The sequence below is a fragment of the Piliocolobus tephrosceles genome, chromosome 9, assembly GCF_002776525.5.
Source record: "Piliocolobus tephrosceles isolate RC106 chromosome 9, ASM277652v3, whole genome shotgun sequence".
NCBI lineage: Eukaryota > Metazoa > Chordata > Mammalia > Primates > Cercopithecidae > Piliocolobus > Piliocolobus tephrosceles.
Window position 1 is genome coordinate 30,078,639 of NC_045442.1, and position 24,707 is coordinate 30,103,345.

At 53.7% G+C, this 24,707-nt stretch overlaps 1 protein-coding gene across 1 annotated transcript in view; it reads right to left on the reverse strand.

Annotated features, from left to right (window-relative positions):
• Positions 1-24,707, reverse strand: part of NEURL1 (neuralized E3 ubiquitin protein ligase 1) — a 102,900-nt gene that overhangs the window by 28,513 nt on the left and 49,680 nt on the right. Inside the window, exons 2-3 of the mRNA XM_023206565.3 lie at positions 2,236-2,477; positions 1,541-1,862 (exon numbers count right to left, since the gene is read on the reverse strand). Coding sequence (XP_023062333.1) covers positions 1,541-1,862; positions 2,236-2,477 — 564 coding nt within the window. The remainder of the gene's footprint in view (positions 1-1,540; positions 1,863-2,235; positions 2,478-24,707) is intronic.

Sequence of the window (24,707 nt, forward strand, 5' to 3'; positions counted from 1 at the left end):
AATTAACTTTGTTTTTGGGCCAAATAGTTCATTTTGATTAATTTTTATTTTTTTTTTATTTTTATTTATTTTTTTTTTTTGAGACGGAGTCTTGCTCTGTTCCCCGGCCTGGAGTGCAGTGGCCGGATCTCAGCTCACTGCAAGCTCCGCCTCCCAGGTTTACGCCATTCTCCTACCTCAGCCTCCGGGGTAGCTGGGACTACAGGCGCCCGCCACCTCGCCCGGCTAGTTTTTTTTTTTTTTGTATTTTTAGTAGAGACGGGGTTTCACCGTGTTAGCCAGGATGGTCTCGATCTCCTGACCTCGTGATCCGCCCGTCTCGGCCTCCCAAAGTGCTGGGATTACAGGCTTGAGCCACCGCGCCCGGCCGGAAAAAAACGTTTTTCAACCACTTTCATGGCCTCTTTCTCTGCAGGGAGCGGTGGGTAGAGATGGCAGAAGGAAAGAGTGTTGCTTGAGCATATACTTGGTACCCGAGACTGTGCTGGGCACTTTACTCACAGCCTCCTTGATGGAACTTAATCTTCCCACCAACCCATTTCACAGATGAGGAAGCCGAGGCTTGCGCAGCCTCTGCCTGGAAGCAAAGCCAGTTTGCCGATGGCCTGATTTGTGCCCAGAGTCTGCATGTGCGCACGTGCACTTGAGTGCCTGTGCACAAGGAGAGCCAGGTGGGAAGGATCCTGGTCTGGGAGTCAGGTGACCTGAGTTCTAGTCCTACCTTAACCACCAACTTGCTGTGTGACCCTAGGAAGTCAGAGATTGTCCTGTCCTCTTCCAGCCCTGGTACTTGTGCCATTGCAGGGAAGCCTGGCCCCTGAGCATGCCAGGCTGCTTCCTGAGGCTCCTCCTCCTTGCTCTCTCACTCTCCTGAAATAGCCTAACTTACGCTGGGGGCCGGGGAGCAGCCAAGAGTCTTAGCTCCCCCAGTGCCTTCTGCCCCTGGATCCTACCCTTTTATCCAACATCCCTGCAAAAGGCACTAGGGTGGGCTTGGAACCCAGTCTTCTGGAAGGCTGCAGAGCCCAGGGGTTGACAGCTGGCTTTAGAGCTGGAGACTCAGGGCTGGCTCTACCCTTCAAGGGCCATGGCTCCTGGGACCATGATGCAACCTCCCTGGACTTGAGTTTCTGCCCAATAACGGGGTCTCCCTCCCAGGGTTGCTATGAGAACAGGCAAGAATGAAGTGCCTTGCACATAGTAAGTGTTCTATGAACTGTGGTTGTGATGGTTAATTTAATTACTTCTGGGGGTGGTGGTCTTTGAGGTCACCATTTATGATTGTGAAGGTTGCACACTGCCCAAGGCACCACCTGAGAGGCTGCAGAGAGCAGAAATCACACCCAGGTTCCACTGAAAAGCAATGGGCCTGGAGGAAAAGAGCTCTCTGCAGTTCATGCCAAGGCTCCCAGGGCTGCCCCTGTTCCCATTGGCACGAGAGGGGTCCCTACGCCTGATGGGATTGAACAGTGCCAGGCTGCAGTGCCCAGAGGTTGAGGGGTGTCCCCTGCACCAAGGGGCCGGAGGGGCAGGCACTCACCAAGCAGCTGGACGCCCCGCGTGAGGCCGTAGACATCCACCAGGGCCCAGAGCGGGTCAGCCGTGCGGACCCCGCTGAAGAACAGCATGACAGCCGAGTCGTTGATGCGGTGGAAGACACGGCCCTTCTTGTCCACCCAGAATGCGATGATGTTGCCCTCATTGGCAAACTCCTCAGGCAGCGCCTTGGCCCAGAAGCCACTCTGGGACACCAGGTCGGGGCAGGCGTACTTGGGCAGCGAGTCAGGGTGGATGCGGGACGGGTCCTTGCTGGTGAAGCCCAGCCGCAGGGCCCCGCTCCAGCAGCACTGCTTCTTGGTGATCTGGGTGGCAGGGGGTGGCCTCAGCCCACCCTCTCCCACTTGGTCAATCGGACCAAGGGTAGCCCCCCTCAGGTGGACTCCCTGGAGCATCCCACAGCAGCCTGCCCACCATTCCAGCACGGTTCCCTCCCAGGAGCCCTCCCTGCTGGGAAGACAGCAAGGGGTTCCCGCGGCCACCGCCCTCCCGGTTCCTTCCTTGTCACACAGGGAGGTTGAGAAAGGCATAAGGAAGAGGGAAGAGGGTCACCAAAGAGAAAAGGCGGGGGCAGGGTGTGGTGGTGGAGGTGGCAGCAGGCAGAGTCCAGAGGCCCAGGGAACGCCGTGAGGGAAGCAGGAAGCACGGGGCGGGGGCGGGGGCAGGGGGCAGGCCCACCTTCAGCCTGACTTGCTCGTAGATGAGGACTGGGCGGTTGCTGAAGGTGATGGCGTTGCAGAAGCTGGCCTGCCTCTTGACAGCCTTGTGGCTGAGGTCCATGAGGATCTGGGAGCCCTTGGTGTGCGGGTGGAAGAGCAGCGGCGTGGCTGGGAGCCCCCCACCAGGCAGCACCGCTGGGCAGTGCTTCTGCTTGTGGTGGCATCGGTGAGAAGTGACGGGGAAGGGGCCCCCGATGGAGTCTGTAAAGGAACAGGCCACAGTGTCAGAGAGCTTGACGGGTCCACGAGCCAGACCAGAGTCCCCTAGGTAAGGGCAGAGGCTGGGCATGACCAGAAGTCACCCGGAGCCCAGTTCTTCCAGCACTGTTGCCACCCCTTGCCACCATCTCTCACCATCGCCCACTCCACCATCTGCCACCATGCTCTACTGGTTCACTACCCACCACTTCTCCCCTCAGCCTTCCCCAGCACCCTCCACCCCACCCTCTCCCACCTCCACCCCACCCTCTCCCACCTCCTCTCCCCACTAGTGTTTAACACCCTCTGCCTTTCACCACCTACCATGGTAGCACATCGCCTCTACTACTGCCCTCCACCACCACTCACTGGCACTCCACCATCCTTGGTTTGTTTATTTATTTTATTCAATAAATATTTATGACATATCTGCTGAATACCAAGCTCTGTCCTGAGCACTGGAGACACAGACATGAAACATACATGGATCCTGTCCTCGGGGCTGTCACTAACTGGCTCTGTGACCTTGGGGAAGACAACACTTCCCTCTCTGGCACAATGGGTGGCCTCTACTCTGTGGCTCCAAGACAAGTCTCAGCAGCACAGGCAGCATTAATTAATACACAGCCTCAGGGGCTGGGGACTCTGGTGGGGCCCCCAAGATCCATGCCCTGTCCTTCAGGAGGTGGAGCCCGCCCATCCTGTCATTGTGGGGAAAAAGAACAATGAAGAATGGAGGAGAAGTGGGTGGAGCCGTAGAAAGCCACAAAACATGACAGAGGCCTTCTGGGATGTTTCAAATTTTGGTCCTCCAAGGCAGGAATTTAATGATGCAAAGAGCTCGGCATTGGGCCTGTCCAGACCCTTCCACTCCCTACAGGAGGAGGAGCGGCTTCCAGGAAGGAGATGGAAGACAGGGAGGGAAGGGAGAGGGAGAGGCCCAGCCCTCCGTCCGGGCTGTGTTGGCTTTGGTCTGCATCCTTCTGTACCACTTTGCATTTCCAATCCCCCTCTTCTCCAGAAGCCCCAGACAACAGTCTCCAAAGCCCCAGGCCAGCCGGACACCCTGTGCATGAGCCCCCGGGCCCCTCTAGAGCAGCTTCCTGCCTGCCAGGCTCACTAGGAAGGGGTAGTACGAGGAGGAGTTCACCTTGTCCTCACCAAGGAGACAAGACGGGAGCGGCTGAACAGTGCAAGGGCTTTGGAAGCCATCAGGCTATGAAGGCTGGAAATGCTCAGAAGAGACCCAGATAGTCTGGAAAGGCTGCCTGGAAGAAGCTGAATGGCCTCTGGATAGTGCAGAGGAGGGGAGGCCATTTCAGGGAAGGGGACGCTGGGAAGAAGGGCAGAGAGTGGCACTGGCTACAGGTGCCTTGCTTGGAAAACATGCCCACTGGGCTCCAGCCAGCCTCAGACACAGCTTGACTTTGGTTTCATAAAATATGTGCTGGTGAAAGGCAACATCACACATTATTGAGGTTCGCATCCAGAGGTAGAAATGGAAGCATAAGAGAAAAATCACCCCTGCTGTGTGGGTAGCTAACACATCGTGGTGCATCTGCACAATAGAATACTACTCAGCAGTAAAGAGCAATGAACTACCGATATGAATAACAACATAGGTGAATTTCAAAATAATGATGTGAGTGAAATCAGCCTGTTAAAAACAAAGCAATACACGATTCATGGAGCAACTGCAGGGCTTCCATTCCCTTCAAAACCCTTCCTCTCCTTCCATTTTTTATCAAATTCTAGAAAGTGCAAATGAAGCTGTAGTGATCAAAAACAGATAAGTGGCCTGGGCACGATGGCTCACACCTGTAATCTCAGCACTTTGGGAGGCCGAAGGGGGCAGATAACCTGAGGTCAAGAGTTCGAGACCAGCCTGGGCAATATGGTGAAACCCCATCTCTACTAAAAATATAAAAATTAGCCGGGCATGGTGGCAGGCACCTGTAGTTCAAGCTACTCGGGAGGCTGAGGCAGGAGAATCACTTTAACCCAGAAGGTGGAGGTTGCAGTGAGCCAAGATCGTTCCACTGCATTCCAGCCTGGGAAACAGAGCAAGACTGTCTCAAAACACACACACACACACACACACACACACACAAAAGAAACAAAACGAAAAAACAAAAGCAGATAAGTGGACGCCTGCGATAGTCGGGGGAGACAGGCAGGATTACCAAGGAGCACAAGGCGACATTTGGCAGTGTGGCTATGTTCCTTGTCTTTTTTTTTTTTAATGGGTGGTTTTCAATGGTCTATGTGTTGCTTATCTTGATGTGGTAATGATTTCATAGGGGTACACTATGTCAAAACTCATCAAATTGGATGCTTTAAACATGTGCAGTTTAGTGTATGTCAGTTACACCCCCCTGAAGCAGTTTTTAAAACCCTGCTGAGCCCAGCTGCTGCTGAGAGCCTTTCCTCTGGGGCTCCCCCTCCCCAGCCTCCACTCTGAATCCATGGAGCAACTGCAGGGCCACCAATCTCTTCAAAATGCTTCCCCTCCTTCCCACCCATCCTACTCGAGGTCCTGGGGCCCTGGGTAAAGGCGCAGAAAACACTGACTCTGGACAAATATAGTGGAGACACAAGGGGCCAGAGACCCAGTCCCTGGAAGACATTCCCCAAGGCTCCCTTCCAGAGAGGACCCCTGCCAATCCCAGTGTTGGGTAAGGGGTTGAGGGTGGGGCTGGGGCAGCACAGGCCCAGCACCCTGGCTGGCAGCAGAAAAGACAGAGGAGGTGGGGCCAGGAGGACTCTGGGCCAGGGGTACCATGTGCACCCAGGCATGTGGGCTCCAAAAACACACTCATGGGCACACACATACACCTGTGAGCACACAAAAGTAATCCCAACCCTAGGCCATTCATCCTCTCCTGTATTCCTGAGACCAGGAACCACACACTTACACATGTACTGTGACACACACACGCAGTTATGTACACATGGATGTGCAGAACAATACATACACAACACACGCCTATCACACACAGGTCATATGCCTCAAATAATAGTGGCAGCCATTTGCCAAACTCTGAACTAGTTTTACACACACTTACTGGTTTCACCCTTATGGCAAACTTATAACTATTAAACTTATTATCAACCAATTTACAGATGACAAATATGTGCCTCAGGGAGATTAAGTGGCTTCCCCAGGGTCACAGAACCAGTAAGAAACAGACCTAGAAGCCAAACCCAGCAATCTGACTGCAGAATCTTTGTTATTGGCCATTAAGCATTAAGAGGCCAGACACAGTGGCTCACACCTGTAATCCCAGCATTTTGGGAGGCCAAGGCAGGAGGATCACTTCAGACCTAGGAGCTGGAGACCAGCTTGGGCAACAAAAGCAAGACCTCATCTCTACAAAAAATTTTAAAATTAGCTGAATGTGGTGGTGCGTGCCTGTACTGAGTCCCACTAGTCCCAGCTACTCAGGAGGCTGAGGCAGGAGGATCCTTGAGCCCAGGGGTTGAAGGCTGCAGTGAGCTATGATCATGCTACCACATTCCAGCCTGGGTCAGAGTGCAAGTGTGTCTCTAAAAAATTAAAAGGCATTAATAGCCAAGAATTCATGGATTTGGTGTGCTGGATAAATTTTTTAAATGCAAATTAAAAAATACTCATAACCTATAAACTATGAAAAAAAAAAACAAAGATTCTTTCAGGCTGGGTGCAGTGGCTCACACCTGTAATCCCAGCACTTTGGGAGGCCAAGGCAAGCGGATCACTTGAGGTCATGAGTTCGAGACCAGCCTGGCCAACATGATGAAACCCCGTCTCTACTAAAAATACAAAAATTATCTGGGAAGGGTGGCATATACCTGTGATCCCAGCCACTTGGGAGGCTGAGGCACAAGAATTGCTTAAACCCAGGAGGCGGACAGTTGCAGTGAGCTGACATGGCACCACTGCACTCCAGCCTGGGCGACAGAGCAAGACTCTGTCTCAAAAAAGAAAGAAAAGAAAAAAAGGCTCTTTCATGTACCACCCAAAAGCATCTCATGTAGCATACTTACAGGGCAATACATTGATACATGTATTTATATGCATGCCACCAAAACACAGAAATGTAAACCATGTCCTCAGCCCTCCTGCATTCCTGCTGCGACGCGACACAACCTGGAAAGCCAATGTTGAGAATGGTTTGGCAGTTTCTCATGAAGCGAAAAACGCCTAACATATGTCCCAGCACTCGCGCTTCTGGGCATTTCCCCACAAGAAATGAAAACATGACCTGCACACAAATGTACAGCAGCTTTATTCATGATAACCCTGAACTAGAAAAAACTCAAACGTCCTTCAGCTGGTGAACAGTTAAAAATGTGGCAGACAGCTCCATGCAATCACTACTCTGCAATAAAAAGGAACAGAACCACTAATACACACAGACACACAAATGGCTCTCAAAAGTATGCTACGTAAAAGAAGCCAGATGCAAAGGGCTGTATGCTGTACGATTCCATCTGTAAGATATTCTGGAAAAGACAAAACTAGAGAGACACAGAGATCAGTAGGTATCAGAGAAGGAGAGCAGGGGAGAGATTTGACTACAAAGAGGCAGGAAGGAAGTTTTTATGGTGATAGAAGTGCTCCATATCTTAGCCTGGACAACACTGTGAGACCCCATCTCATTGTACAAATAAAAATAAAAAATTAGCCAGGCATGGTGTCTCACACCTGTAATCCCAGCTACTTGGGAGGCTGAAGCGCAAAGATGGCTTGAGCCCAGGAATTTGAGATTGCAGTGAGCTATGATAGCACCACTGCACTTCAGCCTGGGTGACAGAGCATGATTCCGTCTCTAAAAAAAAAAAAAGAAAAGAAAGAAATAATGTTCCATATCTTGAGATTGGGGTAGTGGTTACACAACTTGTATATTGTCAAAACTCACAAAACTACACACTTGAAAAGGACAAGTTTTACTATATACATATGATACCTCAATTTAAAAGCTACAGCTGGCTGGGTGTGGTGGCTCAGGTGTGTAATCCCAGCACTATGGGAGGCCAAGGCAGGCTGATCACATGAGCCCAGGAGTTCGAGACCAGCCTGGGAACATGGCAAAACCCCTTCTCTACAAAAAAAAAAAAAAAAAAAAAATCTACAAAAAAAAAAAAAACCTACAAAACTTAGCCAGACGTGGTGGTGCACACCTGCAGTCCAGCTGCTCAGGTGGCTAAGGCGGGAGGATCACTTGAGCCCGGAAGGTTGCAGTGAGCCGTGGTAGCACCATTGCACTCTATCCTGGGCAACAGAGCAAGACCCTGTCTCAAACAAAAAATTAAATTAAATTAAAAAATAAAATCTATAATACAACTAACAAGTCACATCGTCATTCAGACGGAGTGAAGAGAGGCTGCACTTTCTCACCACCATGGCACCGCCATCAGCTCACCCTGTGCAGTGCCTTGGATGTGGCCATCTACCAGAAGACCCCCAGTGCTTGGTTGGACCTGTCACCCTAACCCTTAAGTTCCTTCCACAGCTATGAAACAGAACAGGGGTTCCCTGCCCCAGGTATGGAGAGAGAGCACTTTGGTAGCTGCAAAGCCCCACCCACTGACTACCATGCCTGTCTTCTGCCAACAGTGTGAACAGGTCGTCGGGGCAGCCATGGAGGCCAGGCCTGCCCTGAGCAGCTATCCTCAGCCCCTTCTCTCTGTACTCAGCTCGCTGTGTGATCATCGCCCACCAAGCCACCTCTGGGGAGACCACTTGAAAACCCTCTCTGGTGTGCTGGGCACTTCCTGCCATGAACTGTGGGCTCCTGTCATGTGGCAGGCCCCAGCTGCACTCCTGACCTGCCCCGCCCTGCTCCTGGCTCCAGGGGAGCCCCTGAGCACCCCTCACCCAATCTACCAGTCCTGCCTCAGGAATAAGCACACCTGAGTTCTGTCCTCTCTTGTTCACCCTACGGCTACAGCCCTAACTCAGGCCTCGCCACTCTTATGAACCAGGGCAGGGGCCACGATGCGCTCTGCCCAACACTCCTCTAGGGGGCGCTGTTCTCATGGACTATGAGTGTCCAACGTGAAGCCTTCAGCAGGGTGACCCCCTCCTCCCCCACTGCGGCTGATCCTGCTCCTGCTACCCCCTCCTCCATCCCGGCTGGCATTAAAATATTGGGGGCAGGGAGTGGGGTGGCGAGCGGAAAGCAAAATGAGAATGAACTTTGGACATAGCTCTGATGCCAAGGGTCCAGAGGGGGCAGCAGGGGGTGGGGCTTCCTCCCTACACTATCCAACAGGATCCCTCCCAGCACCGGGACTATGACTCTTTAAGGTCCCTATTCTACGAATGAAGGAGTTGGATTCAGAATGGTTAAGCAACTCACTTGTGGTCACACAGCAGTTATGTGGCAGAACTGGGACTTGAACCCTGGTCTTCCAAGGCCACATCTAGGGTCCTTTACCCTACTCAGCCTCTGGTACTAGAGCTCCTTTTCGCCTTGAGTCCAAGATGGCAGGCACTTCGGGGAAGGTTGTGTGCAGGAGGGGCTGGGCGCTGGGGGAGCAGCTGCAGCAAAGGGCCTCAAAATGGGGTGTGTGTGGGCTGCACAGCTGCTCCACCAGGGACACACACAACTGGATGGAGCCCCAGTTGTGCCACCTGGCTCTCAGCAGAGCTCCCAGGGAGGGCCCTCAAGTGACAGGTTTACAGGCTTCTTGGGAGCCCCAGTGGGGGCACCCTCCTCAGGCGAGGCTGCTGCTGACATGGTGGAAACTCCCCCGACAGCCTCATTCCTCCTGGGCATTTATGAGCTGCCAGACACACAAGCCTGGCCAGCCCTCTGGGTGACCCTCAGCTGGCGGACCACATTCCTGCCTCTCAGCGGGGTCCCGGGGCAGACGCCTGGACACACATAGCCTCCAGAGTGACCTCCCCATGGCCCCCACCAAGCTCTGCCCCAGAAGCACTGGCAGAGCCCCAGATGCCCTAGGCTGGTCTCAGCTGGGCTGCCAAGGAGAGATGGGGGGAGCTCACCACCCCAGCCAAGAGCGGAGGCACTGATACTGACGCCAGTGCCCAGCCTCTCATGGCTTCAAGGGCAGTGTCTTGATTTATGCCCCCAACGCCACTCTGGCACAGATCCTCTGAAGTTAGGTTTACACATTGAGTGAGGAACCCAGATCTGAACCCAGGGCTGGCTGCCTCCAAACGAGGCAGCTCTGTCACTAACTGTAAGACCTCTGGGAGCCTCACTTTCCTCATCTGTAAAATGGGGTCATGGCAGGCCTTCATGGGATTCTTGTGAGGATTCAAATAGATGATGTACGTAAAATTCAGCAAGTAGTTGCTATTATTATTATTCCTATTTATATCACTCTGCTTTCTACCCCCACACCTTTGCTCAAGCCATTCCCTCTGCCTCACCTGCGCCTCTCCAAACCCCACCCATCTTTCAAGGCCCAGCTAAAGCCCACTGCATCCAAGATCATCTTATTTTGAACCCATGGTCCTGAATACCAGTGCTGGCATCATCATCTTCATCCAAGAGACAGTCTTGTCTCACTTTCTGGGCGGTGGAGCGAGGCACAGAGAATGAGCATTGGAGGCAAGAGTCCCTGGGTTCAAACCCTGACCAGGACACAGACTTGCTGTGTGACTTTGGACAAGTTGCTTCACCTCTCTGGCCCTTGATTTATTTCTCTGTAAAATGAAGCTCATCATAGCTGCCCTGCCCACCTCTCTAGGCTGTAGTGATGCCCGGGTAAATTTACAGATGTGAAAGAATTTTGCAAACTTTAACACTTGATCTCAACATAAGGTCTTTTTTAAAAACATAAAAGCAAACATAACCACTGTAGGAAATGATCGGCTCATTTCAGCCCAGTGGGAGACCAGGAACTTCAGTCTTATTTTACCCCAAACGTCCTAATCTCAGATTGCCAGGGTGGTCCTGATTTGGACTCGCTTATCTCCATTAACTGAACAGGGCTCTGGGAGAAAGGATTTAGGAGAATGGTTGGAAAGCTGGGGATGCCTGACTCCTGGTGGGAGATGGACAGGTGGGGATGGAACTTGGGGGACAGAGATGATTGTAAAACTGGGCAGAATTAAACTTCTTTGCGTTCCCTAAAGGGGCCTCTACCTCCCACACCTGCCTCTGATTTCCAGGCTTGGCCCAAGCCCACTTCTGTGCTGGCAACCTTTCCTTCCTCCTTCCCACCTATGTATCTGCCTTTCTCATGCATCCTTCAGACGTAGATTTTTTCCAGACTAGGTTAGGGGCCTTACTATGGACCTCTGAGGACCCCATAAGCCCCCTAACGGAGCACCCATCACCAAGCAGCCTTTCCCAACTCTGGTTCTTACACAAGATTAAGCCCAGATACCCCAAGGCACTTGTTGTATGCAATGCATTGACTTGTCTCTTCTGCATCCAGAATGGTTTTGGTTCTACGCCATCCTCAGGAGAGTTGAGAAGTCACTCCCATCAGCTTCTGTGTTCTGCAGAGTAGCACTGCACCGGGAAAGGCTGCAGGGTTATTTGTGCCTGTCTACCCCCCTGACGGACTGTGAGCCTCCCCAGGGCAGAGACCACTTTCTTTTTTTTGAGACCGAGTCTGGCTCTGTCACCTAGGCTGGAGTGCCGTGGCCTAATCTGGGCTCACTGCAACCTCCGCCTCCCAGGCTCAGGAGATTCTCCTGCCTCAGCCTCCTGAGTAGCTGGGATTACAGGCACAAGCCACCACGCCTGGCTAATTTTTCTATCTTTAGTAGAGACGGGGTTTTACCATGTTGGTCAGGCTGGTCTCAAACTCCTGACCTCATGATCTGCCCACCTAGGCCTCCCAAAATGCTGGGATTACAGGCATAAGCCACGGTGCCCAGCCCCATTGTCTTTTTTACTGCTGTTTCCCCATAGCCTAGTTCACAGCACACAACAGGTTCTCAATAAAAGTTGCTGAATGAATTGCTAGTGTTTGATTCTTCTATCTACTGATGAATTGGCAGGAGTTCAGGCAGCACCCATTTTGTGCCTTGCCCTTTCTGGTGTCCAGTGGAGAAATTAGAAAAAGAATGGAATAAAGGGAGCAGCTCCCTTCCCTGCCTAGCATGCCTGACTATAGCCTGCCTGCTCAAGAACCTTCAATAGCTCCTCACTTGCCAGCAGTAGAAAAGAATCAGATAAGGAAGGCCATGAGGGTTGATTCTTTCCTGTGTATCAAATGCGGCAGCGTTTGCCCTTCATACACAACCTGATCACACCCTCCAATCCCTGCAAGGCAGGTATCTATGGGAACAGCCCCTACAAAGCCAGCCACCATGGTGTAGGGCCACTCCGTGGAGAAGCCCATTTGGCAAGGGACCAAGGACTGCCCATAGCCACATGAGTAAGTTTGGCAAGCCTTTTGATGCAGCCACAGCCAACAATGTAACTGCAACCTAACTGCAATGTAACTGCCCCAACAATCCCTGAATCCACCTCTTGGCCTTCAGGCCCTTGTATGACCCCTTCCCCTTAAGCGTGGGTTGGGCCTAACATGTAATTTCAAATGAATAGAATACAGAGGAAGTGGCCAGTGCAGCGGCTCACGCCTATAATCCCAACACTATGGGAGGCCGAAGCAGGTGGATCACCTGAGGTCAGGAGTTCGAGCCCAGCCTGGCCAACATGGTGAAACCCTGTCTCTTCTAAAAATACAAAAAAAAATTAGCCGGGTATGGTGGCGGGCACTGTAATCCCAGCTACTCGGGAGGCTGAGGCAGAAGAATTGCTTGAACCAGGGAGGTGGAGGTTGTAGTGAGCCGAGAAGGTTGTAGTGAGCTGAGATCACACCACTGCACTCTAGCCTGGGTGACAAGAGTGAGACTCCCATCTCAAAAAAAAAAAAAAAAAAAAGAATACAGAGGAAGTAATGGAATGTCACACCCAAGACTGGGTTATAAAAAGACTGTGGCTCCCATCTTGGTTACTCTCTTGCCTCTCCTAAATTGCTCCCTCAGGGGGAAGCCAGCCACCATGGTGTAGGGCCACTCCGTGGAGAAGCCCATTTGGCAAGGGACCAAGGACTGCCCATAGCCACATGAGTAAGTTTGGCAAGCCTTTTGATGCAGCCATAGCCAACAATGTAACTGCAACCTCACGACAGACATGAAGCCAGAGGCACCTAGCTAAACAGCACAGAGATTCCTGAGCCACAGAAACTGGGAGAGCATTAAATGTTTGTTGTTTTAAGCTGCTAAGTTTTGGAATAATTTGTTAAGCGGCAATAGATGACTAAAACAGTATCAATAGTTCCATTTCACAGATAAGGAAACAGAGGCTCTGAGAGGTAATAACTTGGCCCAAAGTCACATAGCTGGTAAGTGGCAGAGCTGGGCTCTGAACTCAGATCTCTTGCACTGTGCAGAGGTTCCTCCATGGATCCCAGCTAGCTGACTGGCATGCTCAGTCCCCTCCCTCCTCCTAAGTCAGTTTCTCCATGAACACCGCAGCCCCCGTGCATGCCCAGGGTGGGGGCCATGTTAGCACCCTAGCACCTCCCACAGAGCGCCTGGCATAGGAACAGTAGGTCCTGCTGCTCCCTGGAAGATGAATGAACCTATCATGACAGGGTGGGTGAAAGAAAGTGGTAGGGAACGGGCAAGACAGGCACCTTCGTAGCCAAGTTAATCCCCAACTGAGCCTCTTGCTCTCTCTCACTCTGCAACATCCCCATACTGACATTTCTAGCAGCCAGAGATGTATACAGCTGTGACTCCCAATTCCTCACTGCTGGGAAGAGGACCAGTCCTCCTCCTCTCCCTCTTGTGTCCCACCTCAAGATTCCAGGAGGGGACTCCAAATGTTAACTCTTCAGGGCTCAGCTCCCAATCCCTGTCCCTGTCCTCCCAGCATCTCCCCAAACCCCCCAGGCCAGGCCTGGAGAATGGGGGGAAGCGCAGCCCAGTAACATCAGCACCCCTAGTTCCCCATATCAAATCCATAGTCATGCATGTGTACACGCGTGCACACACACAGATGGCAGGTGTGCCTCATGGCAGACACAAGCACTGTTGTGCAGGCCCAGAAGGGCTGGGGGACACAGAGGCAGCAGGTGAGTGTGTGTGTGTGCATGCGTGTATGTGTATGTGTGTGTGAGTGTGTTTATGTGTGCACTTGTGGCTGTGTGTGTATGTGTGCATGAATGTGTGCGTGCATTGTGTATATGTGTGCATGTGCGTGTGTGTATATATGCGTATGTGTGCGTACATGTGTGTATGTGTGTGCACCTGAGTGTGCATGTATGTGATGTGTGCGTGCACGCATGTATGTGTGCGCATGTGCGTGCGCATGTGTGTGCATGTGCATGTGTGTGTATGTGCACGTGTGTGTATGCGCTGGCAAGCACACACAGGCCTAGAGGAGCCTCCACAAAAACCTTCATAAAAGCACACTCTGTGGAGTGCTTACTATGTAACTTACCCTTCCCAATTTACAGAAGTGGACACTGAGACACAAGCAGATGAAGGGACTGACCCAAAGTCACACAGCCAGCAAGAGCAGAACAGGATTCAAACTCTCCCGGAGAGTAATTGCTCCTCCTTCCCTTCCTCTCCAAATACTGCCTGGCCTCACTGCCCAGCCCTGGCCTCACCTCCCTGATGGTTCCCCCACCCACCCCCTCAGGCCACCTTCAGCTCCAACTGCCCTGCCGTCCAGCAGGCAAGGGCCTCTGTCCACCCCACACTCTTCCCCACTACCCACTAACCCAGCATCTGCTGGGAGCCACCGTGTGCCAGGCGCCAGGCTGAGGTAAGGGAACACAGAGCTAGAGTGACCCGATGCCCACCTTCCTGGAGTCCGCAGGCAGGAGCGGGGTGTGGAGGTGTGCACCTTCAAGCTCCAGAGCTCCCCTTGGCCTAAGCCCCCAGAGCTGCTGCCAGGAGATGGGTGGCTCCCTCTGCTAATCTCACAAGGCCACTGGATGCCTTCTCCACTGCTGCCTGCTTGAGGATTAAGGAACCCAAGAAGGGTAAGTAGGGGACTGGCTGCAGAAGGAAGAAGGCCTGGCTTCCCCACTGAGGCACCAGCTGTGTGGCCTCAGTTAGCCATTTCTCTTTCCTGGCCGCAGCCTCTCCCTCTGTGACAGGAGGGGGTGGGAGCCAATGTCTCAGGTCCCTGTACACCAGCATTCTCTGACACTCAGGCTTGTTAAACCCAGAGACTAACCTGAGGGTGACATGTATGTCTGGGTGCATGTGCGTGTGTCACCTACACATCAGCCGTCAGCAAGGGGTCCATTCCTTGCCCTGAGGGAGCATTGAAGGGAGGTGAAGGAGGAAGGTGGGGGGAAAGGAAGAAGAGAGGACAGCAGAGGCGAGAGGAGGGAGGCCTCCCAGTGTCACTGCTGTCTCCCTCTTCGCACTCCCCTTCCCACCCCTGTCAGCCCGCCCTCAAGACTGGGAGCAGCTCTGGAAACCTGCCGTATGGAAGAGATCAAGCATGTAACCACTGAAACCATTTTCCAAACGGGAATTCATTTCCCCATGGGTGTCCTGCCAGGCTGGTCCCAGAGGAGCCCGACTCCTCACCACCAGCCGCACTACACACACACACACACACACACACACACACACAGAGGCATGGCACAGGCACAGAGGACCACAGATGTGGCTGCCCCCGCATGGAAACATAGACACGGCAACACACAGTCGCTTCAATCCACAGTTACAGACACATCACACAGGTACACAGAGATCTAAAACACAGATACACATCTGTTGACATCAGAAGCTCAGAGAGCCAAAACACATCCACAAACAAAACACACAATTAGATAACCCCCGACACACATACAGAGTCCTGGGTCCTCCTCTGTCGCCCTCCCCTCACCCACTTTAACGCAGCAATCTAAAATGTTTGGCCTGAAACAAGCCCAAAGTCCAAGGCCCTAAAGAAAATACAATCAGCCAGGCGCAGTGGCTCATGCCTGTAATCTCAGCACTTTGGGAGGCTGAGGCGGGTGGATCACGAGGTCAGGAGTTCAAGACCAGCCTGTACAACATGGTGAAACTCCATCTCTACTAAAAATACAAAAAATTAGCTGGGCATGGTGGCAGGTGCCCATAATCCCAGCTACTCAGGAGGCTGAGGCAGAGAATTGCTTGAACTCAGGAGGCGGAAGTTGCAGTGAGCTGAGATCGTGCCACTGCACTCCAGTCTGGGCGACAGAGCGAGACTACGTCTCAAAAAAAAAAAAAAGAAAAGAAAAGAAAAAGAGAAGAAAAATATAATCAAGAACCATTTCAATGTGCCTTCAGGAGCCCGGCTACAGGCTACGGCACCCCTAGGAAGGAGCAAACCCCTGTGTCTCACGCTGGCCCCAGCTCATTTCCCAGAAGAAGGTGAAACCAGAGCTGCTGGGGCAGCCAGGGCGTGGGTACAGGTGTGGGCACACATGGGCATGGGTACGTGAGGACGCATATGCAAGGGTTCTGATGGGGGTGGGGGTTGGCTGTATGGGCATAGGCAAACACTCCCTCTCCAGTCCTTCCAACTCCTGTCCCCTCTACTTGTGCAATGGCAAAGGCCAGGGCCAGCTTAGAGGAGGCCCCACCTGGGAGGGCAGTCCTGGCAAAAGGGTGGAGGCCAAGGCAGATGGGGCATTTGACGAGCGCTCACTGATGGCCACCTTGCCTGCAGGCCCAATTCCTAGAGTTCTCAGAGCACCCCAAGTGATCCTCCTGCCTCCAGGGAAATGGGACAAATGAGAGGGAGGGAATATGACCCGGGGCCCAGGACGCCTTTCCAAGCCCTCTTGATTTTCCCCATGTTGAGTTCTCTGCTCACATGATTCATGTAATCCTCACAATAATCTTGTTTTCTTTTTTTCTTGAGATGAGGTCTCGCTATGTTGCCCAGGCTGGTCTCAAACTCCTGGGCTCAAGCAGTCCTCCCACCTCAGCCTCCAAAGTGTCTGGGATTGCAGGCGTGAACACCGGACCTGGCCTGCACAGCAGTCTTAGGAGGAAGGTGCTATTACTAGTCTCATTGACAGGTGAGAAAACTGAGGCTCAGGAAGACATTTGCCTTCCTTACAAAACACATCCACCCACTCCCAGAGCATGAGCTAGGGTGGTCTCAGGTCCTCACCCTCTAAGGAGCCTGTGCTCCAGCTGGAGGACAGTGTAGTGTGTCCTGAGCCTGCTCTGAGGGCCTCTCTGTCCTTCACAGACCACAGGCTTGCCCAAGTCTGACTCCAGTGGAAAATGCCAGTCGGCTCCAGACCCTCTGCCAACAGGCCCCACCAGGGCCAGCAAGCCCTGAGAAGAACCCCCACCCCACAGACAGGCAAGGCCAGGCCCAGGTCAGCCCAATCCAAGTCTCCGGCCAAGGCCCAGGCCACTGGCAGTGCCCCTGGCCTGGCTCCGGATTATGTGTCTTCCAGGGCCTTCCATCTGTCACTTAGCCCTCCAAACCCAGGACAGAATTCATTTCCTTTTAAGAGAGCCAATCATTTGCTTTTCCCACATCTTTCCCTGTCTTTTTTCTTTTTTAATTAGAAATTACTCTCCCAAAGTCCAGAGCCTGGAAGGGAGAAGCCACCTGGTCACCAGTTCCGGCTGCAGCTGCCCACGCGCTCCTGCCACCACCCTCCTTCCTGAGCCTCTCCCAGGCTCTCAGTGCCCACTGGACTCGGCAGATGGACACTGTCCCACCTCCTAATACCCCGTCCAAGCAGGGAGCAGGGGACATAGGGGAGTGCATCAGGGACTCCCCAAGGTCAGCCCGTGCTGTTCTGGCCAGTGTGTAAAGGAACCCCAGTTCCCAGGGCCCAGGGAAGACACGCAAGTCCCTAGGGAGGCTTCTCCTCTCTGGGTCTGTTGCCACATCCGCCATGGCGCTCCCCAGACCACAGTACTAGAGCTAGGGGAACAAGAGGACAGGGGTTGGAGCAAGCAGGAGCTCGGCAAATGGGGAGCCAGCCAGTGGCCCCCCTCTCTTTCACCCCTTCAGCTCCAGGCTGTGGGTCTGTTTGACTGTGGACGTGACCTGCAGGGCTCAGAAGTTCGCTGGCCTCCCCCACAGAGCACACACTTGGAGAAGCGAGGTCAGGCACTGTGGGGTGCTGTCACTTGCACACCCATGTGCTTAGGCACAAGCCAGCACAGGTGCACACCCACAGGCACCTTCAGTGCCTACTCACGAGCAAAGGCACACTTGCACACTCGGCACACATGTGGGTGCCCACACGTCTTTGCGGGGCTCCAGCAGAGAACACAGCACCACCTCCAAGGCCCACATCCCAGGGCCGACAAGCAGGTCCCCCTAGCTATCTAACTGTGGCTGCCTCTGTCCCGGGAGAGGCGGGTAGGGACACCCAGGACCTCGCATCCCACTTGGGGACTAGTCAGCACCTTGGTAAGAGGACATGGAGGTAAGAGGACAAGGAGACTTTGTGGGGAGCCTCAGCTGTCTGACTCCCACCATCAGTGGGAGGCGCCACTGTCAGGGAAGGCACCCCTCTTCCCGCTCTACCCAGCTCCCTTGCTGCCCCCACCCCAGTGCCCACCACCAAAAGGTGTCCCTCACACAGCCCCAGACCCCCCATGGAGTGAAGAGGTAGGGGCATGACCAAGCCCTCAGCCCCAGCGCCCCTCCGGCGGGCCTCCCCACCCGGTCTCCGGGCTAAGGTGGGCGGGCCCGCAGGCATCCGCGGGGCCTTACCATGGAGAGTGCTCCGGGTGATCTGTCCCCCCATCTCGGGCGGCGGGCAGTGCAGCCACCTCTGCTGGGCCGGCCGGCTCGTCACTGAGTCGCCCCGGCCGGCTGCTCCCCTCCCCCTCCCCCGTCCCCTCCCCCGCGGGCGGAGACCGGCATGGCAGGGCCAAGGCCCCTCCCGCGCCCCCACGCGCCCCACGCGCCCCCTCCCGCACACGCGCACGCCGCCCGCCCGCGGCCAGCCGGCCACACGCGCACGCAGCACGCACACCCCTCCGGCCGCCGCCTCCCCGCTCCCACCCACTCCAGCCTCCCCACCTCCCGCGCTGGTACAGCCGATGGGATCTGTCATGTTTATTTACATGAGGAGGAGGAGACTGGAGGCTTCCTGAAATAGCAGCGAGCTCCAGAAAGCGAGCAGAGGCGCGCACCCGCACACACATCCCCATCACACACAGCCCCATCTCAGGGATGCAGTGACACACACACCCCTCCCTGAACGCCCAGGCCGACAGCCATCCATTCACCAGCCTCATTCACCTACTATATGCAGAGGTCCTGCTAGGTCAGGAGCAGACCCCCTGGGAGGCAAAACAGACATTCTCCTTGCCCTCAAGAGGTTCACAATCAAGCTGATGGAGCTGTTCATCAAGTGCTAACACCGTTTCTGTCTTCTTCCAGGCTCTGTTCCAAAGGCTTTGCAAGTATTAACTCCTTTGGTCCTCACAGGCTGAATGATGAGGTCAGTATTACAGTCATTATCAACAGGTACCATCTCTAAGATGATGATGATGGTCTTACAGATGAGAAAACCGAGACAAAGAGAGGCTGCTCACCTAAAAGGTGGCAAGGTTGGGATGCAAACCCAGGCAGTACAGCACCAGAATCCAGGCTTTTCCCCCCACACCAACCTGTCCCTTTAATCATGTACATACACATACACACACACCACACCCCAACACAGACCTGCACTATTCTTCTGCATCCTGTCACACAGATGTGCACTGTGGGCTCACAGGCACTTGGGAGCATTCACCACTGAGCACACTCAGCCATCTACTGCCCACCAGACATGTACTCACATGGTTACATACACACCTCTCAATGTACACACTCAACACATGACTGCTTCCACAGACTCACAAAGTTTCTAGAGAAATCTTAAGGTGGACACTGGCACCCCACACTCAGGGAAGAGGGAAAGGTGTGGACAGAGGGGGAAGAGGGAGGCTGGCATGACAGGCCCCTCCAGCCCTGGGCAGGCATGCCGGCAGCCCAGATCATCATCAAGAGAGCAGCTGCCATGCAGTGAGCATGCACTGTGCACCAGGAACTGTGTGGGTGGCAGCGGCTATGATGATATCTGTTTTATAGAGAAGAAAGTGGAGGTTCTAAGAGGCTAAGGAGCTTGCCTGAGGTTACCCAGCAGGTCACAGGCAGGACCAGGACTCAGGCCATGTCTGAGGGACAATGTCACCATCCAACACAAGCTCAGGGGACTCTACCAGGACAACAGGACAGCACCCTCCTCCCTGGCCCTGGCCTGGACCCCAGCCCCTGTCCTCAAGGTCTGGGATCTCGGACTCCAGGGAAAGGACTGGGAGGGAAGAGAAAGCCAGTGGGCCGGTGGGAGGACAGAGGGGTAGGGGCTGAAGAAGGAGCCACAGGAAACGTAGAGGCTGCCCCACAGCAGATGGAACTCAGAGACCTGGGCCCTGTAAGTGACTGGACTGGGTCCTGAACCCACAGCTCAAGACCCTGCTGCTCCCACTTCTGAGTGGGTCTGGGGAAGGGGTTAGGAGAACAAGGAGGGCCATTCAGGCCTGACCTAGAGTCATCAGCAGAGGGCTGGGCAGGATCTGGGTGGGAGAGCAAACCCAGCCTGCGGAACCTCCTCCGAGCCAAAGGCATGCCCAAGACTTCTGGGAGAAGTCACGACACCCGAGTCCACACAAGGCAGCCGACTTTCCACAGGCACATGCCAGCTTGTGGCTGTGCAGAGTCACACGTACACACACACACTTCCTGGCACACATACCCAGTTCCATGGGGGCGGGAAGCTAAGTCAGTCTGACAAGGAGAAAGTAAGCCAAACTCTTTTTGCAGGATAATGATCATAATAACAGCAAACACGAGGTCTTACTGCGTGCTCCGCACTGCCCTGATCATGTGACGCATTTAACTTGTTCAGTGCTCACGACAACCCTAAGAGATCAGTGTATGTGTATGCCCATTTTACAGATGAGGAAATCGAGGCCAAAAAAAGACGCTCTGGAGGCTGTTAAGAGTCAGCCTCCGCAGCCTGCCTGCCTTTTAACACACCCAGCTGGCCCCTTGCCCACCAACCCCTCGCACATGCCCAGCCTGGCCTTCCTATGGCCCCACACCCAGACACCAGCCTCCCTCTCACCTTGGTTCCTGCCTTCTCCTCACTTGGAATGCCCCTTCCCACCATCCAGCACTGGGAACACTTCTTCTGGGAAGCCTCCCTAGGGCCCCAGGTAAGAGTAAGTCTCTGTTCTTGGCACGTATCTTTCCTCTGAGCTCCTGAGCTGGGCATCTCCTAACCCTTACCTTACTCTGTCCGATACAGAGAGAGCCATGGCCTGGCTGGGGCCCTCTCTGCTTGCCCCAGCTTCGCCTGGGTGCACCTCAACCATTTAATTCAACTCTACCCACATTTATTGATCCCCTACTATGTGTCAGACACTAAGGGTGCAAGGGTGGTCCTCAGTGGCAAGTCCTGGCTCTCATGGACTTCCAGTCCAGAGGGAAACAAACATTTATCAAGTAGCCTCACTAAGGAGTATATCATCACAACCCGAGAAAAAGGGTCTGAAAGAAATGAGCTCCCACTTCTGAGTGGGTCTGGGGAAGGGGTTAGGAGAACAAGGAGGGACTGGGAGCTGGCACGTTTCAGAAGCAAGGTTGGTATGGAGCAGGGTGAGCAGGAGGGGCCTCAGGAAATGCTCCATTGCCCAGCCAGGATAGGTCAGGGATACACCAGAAGGGTCTTCAGGAGCAGGGTGAAGACTCTGGCCTTCTTCCTGAGAGCAACAGGGAAGTCCTGCAGCAGGGAGGCAACAAACCAGACCCACATTTCAGAAAGTCACTGTCCTGCAGCAGGAAGGCAACAAACCAGACCCACATTTCAGAAAGTCACTGTCCTATCTGGTTGTGAAGGGTAAGGGAGGAGGCAGGAGGCTCCAGGGGAGGGAGCAGCAGAAGCAGCATCCTGCATCCCACACCCCGCAGGGCTGGGCCTTGCCTGACTTAGCCTTACTCCCCTCGGGCATCGCATCACTCCTGCCCCCGCCCAGAGCAGGCACTCAGAAAACATCTCACAAAACAGACCTGAAATCATGTAATTTTCAGATACAGGACTGTGGGAAAGCAGCCAAGTGGTAAACAAGCAGGGATAGGGGCAGGTTGAGGGCTCCACGAGCTGGGAGTCCTTCAGGTGAGCAGCAGCCCCAACTCTGGCCACTTGAGTGAAACAGAACAGAGAACTGGGAGGCGGCCTGAGTGGCCCCCAGGCCTTCGACACTGTAGTCTAAAGGGGTTTTCCCACAGACGTATGAGCCTGTCTCCCACAATCACTTCCCCAAATAGGATGTGGCAGTGTCCTGTGTCTGAGGCTTCCCTCTCCTGTCACTTCACTAGGCAGCGTCCAGGACCTCTAGAGGGGGAGGCAGCCCCAGGATATGGCAGAAGAGCTGCACCCCTTCTCTGTTTTATTCACTGGGGCATCCCATAAAATCTCATTTGGAGCCGGGTGCAGTGGCTCACACCTGTAATCCCAGTACTTTGGGAGGCCAAGACCAGTGGATCACTTGAGGTCAGGAGTTCAAGATCAGCCTTGCCAACATGGTGAAACCCCATCTCTACCAAAAATATAAAAAATTAGCCAGGTGTGGTGGCGCACGCCTGTAATCCCAGCTACTGGGGAGGCTGAGGCAAGAGAATCGCTTGAACCCAGGAGGCGGAGGTTGCAGCGAGCCAAGATCATGCCACTGCACTCCAGCCTGGGCTAACAGAGTGAGACTCCATCTCAAAAAAAAAAAAAGTCATTTAACCAAAGGATTCTGTTACTAAAAGAGGTGAGAAAATCACTAACATACATCATTCATTCACTTATTCATTCATCAACCATTCACTGAGTGCCCACTATGCACCAACTGGTGAGCAGGACCCAACGCCTGCCCTGCAGAAGCCAGGGGTGTAAAGCGGGCATGGACGGGGAAACAGGCAGTTCCAGATCCCAGCAGGAGCCAGGCTGGGATCGAGGAATGAGATTCTTTCAGCTCTGGGTAAATGATCTGTGTTCCATTCTATAGCCACACTTTAGAAAGGATGTGAAAGGGGAATGGAGAGGCTATAAGCAAATATATAAGCAAATATATATAAATGCTACCATTTATTGATCACTTACTGTGTGCTAGGAACTGTGCTAAGTATCTCATGTATCAGCCAATCCCAAAACCTCCCTTCAGGAGTTATAATCATCCCCATTTTCAGGCTATAAAACTGAGGCTTAGAGGTTATTCTGAAGGGAAGACAAACGAGGCTTTAAACCCAGACCTGCCTGACATCAAAACTCATGTTCTATCCAGGAAAGGGCAAAGGGCAGGGGCCCCTCTTGCTTACAGGAGAGAAGACAAGGGGACAGTGGACCTTCTCCTTAAGGAAGAGAAGGGTTCTGTGTGGCAGCAGAGCCTAGATGTTTTCCAGTGGACAGAAGGTGACATTCCAGGGATGAAGCCTAAATGCAGGCAGAGGACAGGCAGTAAGGCTGGACTTCTCATCCACTAACAGGTGACCCAGACAGACACTGGAGATGTCATCCTGGAAACTGTGAAGAAAACAGACTCATATATGGCCTGGTTGCAGACTTAATACCTCAAAGCCTGCAGGCAGGAAGCAGGGCTGGCTGTGCCCTTGGGGGCCTGGTCTGACAGAATCCCCAGCTGCATCTGTCCTCTCGTGCCATCTAGGGAACCTTAGACCCCTTGGCTTTCTAAACCTATTTAGTTCCCAAGGACCTCCCCACTACCGTAGCTGTCCCTCCTTTCCCTGCCATCTCCTGTCCCCTGACCCCTTTCAGACAGCTTCTCTTCCCTTGGGTGCCATCTTGGTTTCCATGATGGTCTACCTGGCTCAAGGCTTTCCTCACCAAGTCCTCTCTCATCCAGGTTTCCCAAGGTCTAGGACCTCATTCCCAGCCTAAACCTGCCCTCTCAGAACTCAAAGTCTAAGGCAGAGCCAGCAACTCCAGAATAAAACATGGAACAAATTCACTGGGGAATAGAAACCATCAGTCCAGGCACCAAGCTTTCTAAGGGGAAAGAGACTCCAGAGAGCACTGGGGCCAGCCCCTACCTTCAAGCAGGCGAAGAAGTTCTGGGCCCATTTTACAGGTGTAGCAGGGAAGGCCCAGTAAATGACAGAGACTTTCCCAAGGCCACACAGTGGGTGGAATGCAAGGAGGACTGGGACCCAGGAGTAATGTCTTCTGCTGCTATGCCTAATATGACACACAAATCCGGGCATTAGGAGGTACAGAAGACAGCACTGGACAAAGGAGGGGGTAACTTCTTTTTATGAGGTAGGAGGAAGTGACTAGGGTCTGGGGAGGCCAAGAAGAGGAGGTGACCCTGCTGTGGAGGAGCTGGGAGGCAGCCCCTAGCTGCTATAGCGTTTCCTTCATCAAGAACAAGCGATAATTTGATTGAGCTGATGAGTCGCCTCATCAGCATTTGAGGAGTATGGCCATCCTGCCAGGGCCCCATCCTCTCTACCCATTAGGCTGGGCCTGGCACTGGAGAATAGGAAGCAGGGAACCCCAGCTGAAAGCTTCCTCCTATGGCCAGAGCCAGGACAAGAGTGGAGGCTGCTGCCTCGAGTCTGGAAGAGTGAGAGATGAGTGACAGGAGGATAAAGGCACCCAGAGACGGAGAGCACAAGCCGTGTGCTGCAGAGAAACTAGAGCCAGGGAGCCCAGAGGGCGTCCTCGGGGGCTGGGACAGGTGCCCCAGCCGTGACAGCTGCCAGCCGCCCAGGAGGATGGGAACACAACAGGTGCAGAGGCGGGGTGGAGACTGAAAGGGAATCTGAGCAAACAGAACCTGGATGGAGTTGAGGCCCCTCCCTGCCCAGGCCCACCGCCAAGCAGCCCTTTCTCTGCCTCTCCGAGACACAAACACACCTGCTCATGTTCCCCAGTTCCAGGCCTCAGGGCCAGCATGGCCAGCCTGGACTGGACAGAAGGGTCACCATCCATACCAGGCAGGAAGGATAGAACAAGGAAGAAACCAGGTTCCTATTCCCAGGACAGAGTGTGCCAGACAGAGCCCACACCCACTGAGCCCCTAGCTGGAGGCAAACATTTGCCGACGATAAGATCTGTATCACAGGTCAGGAAGGGCGGATGGATGTGCCCACCCACCCATGTGGAGGGTGGGAGCTCTGGTCTTCAGGTCAGACAGGTAAGCTACTGAGCTTCTCTGAGCCTCCACCATCTCTTCTCCATGGTGGAGATCACATGGCCCAGAAACTTGTAAAACTGAATAAC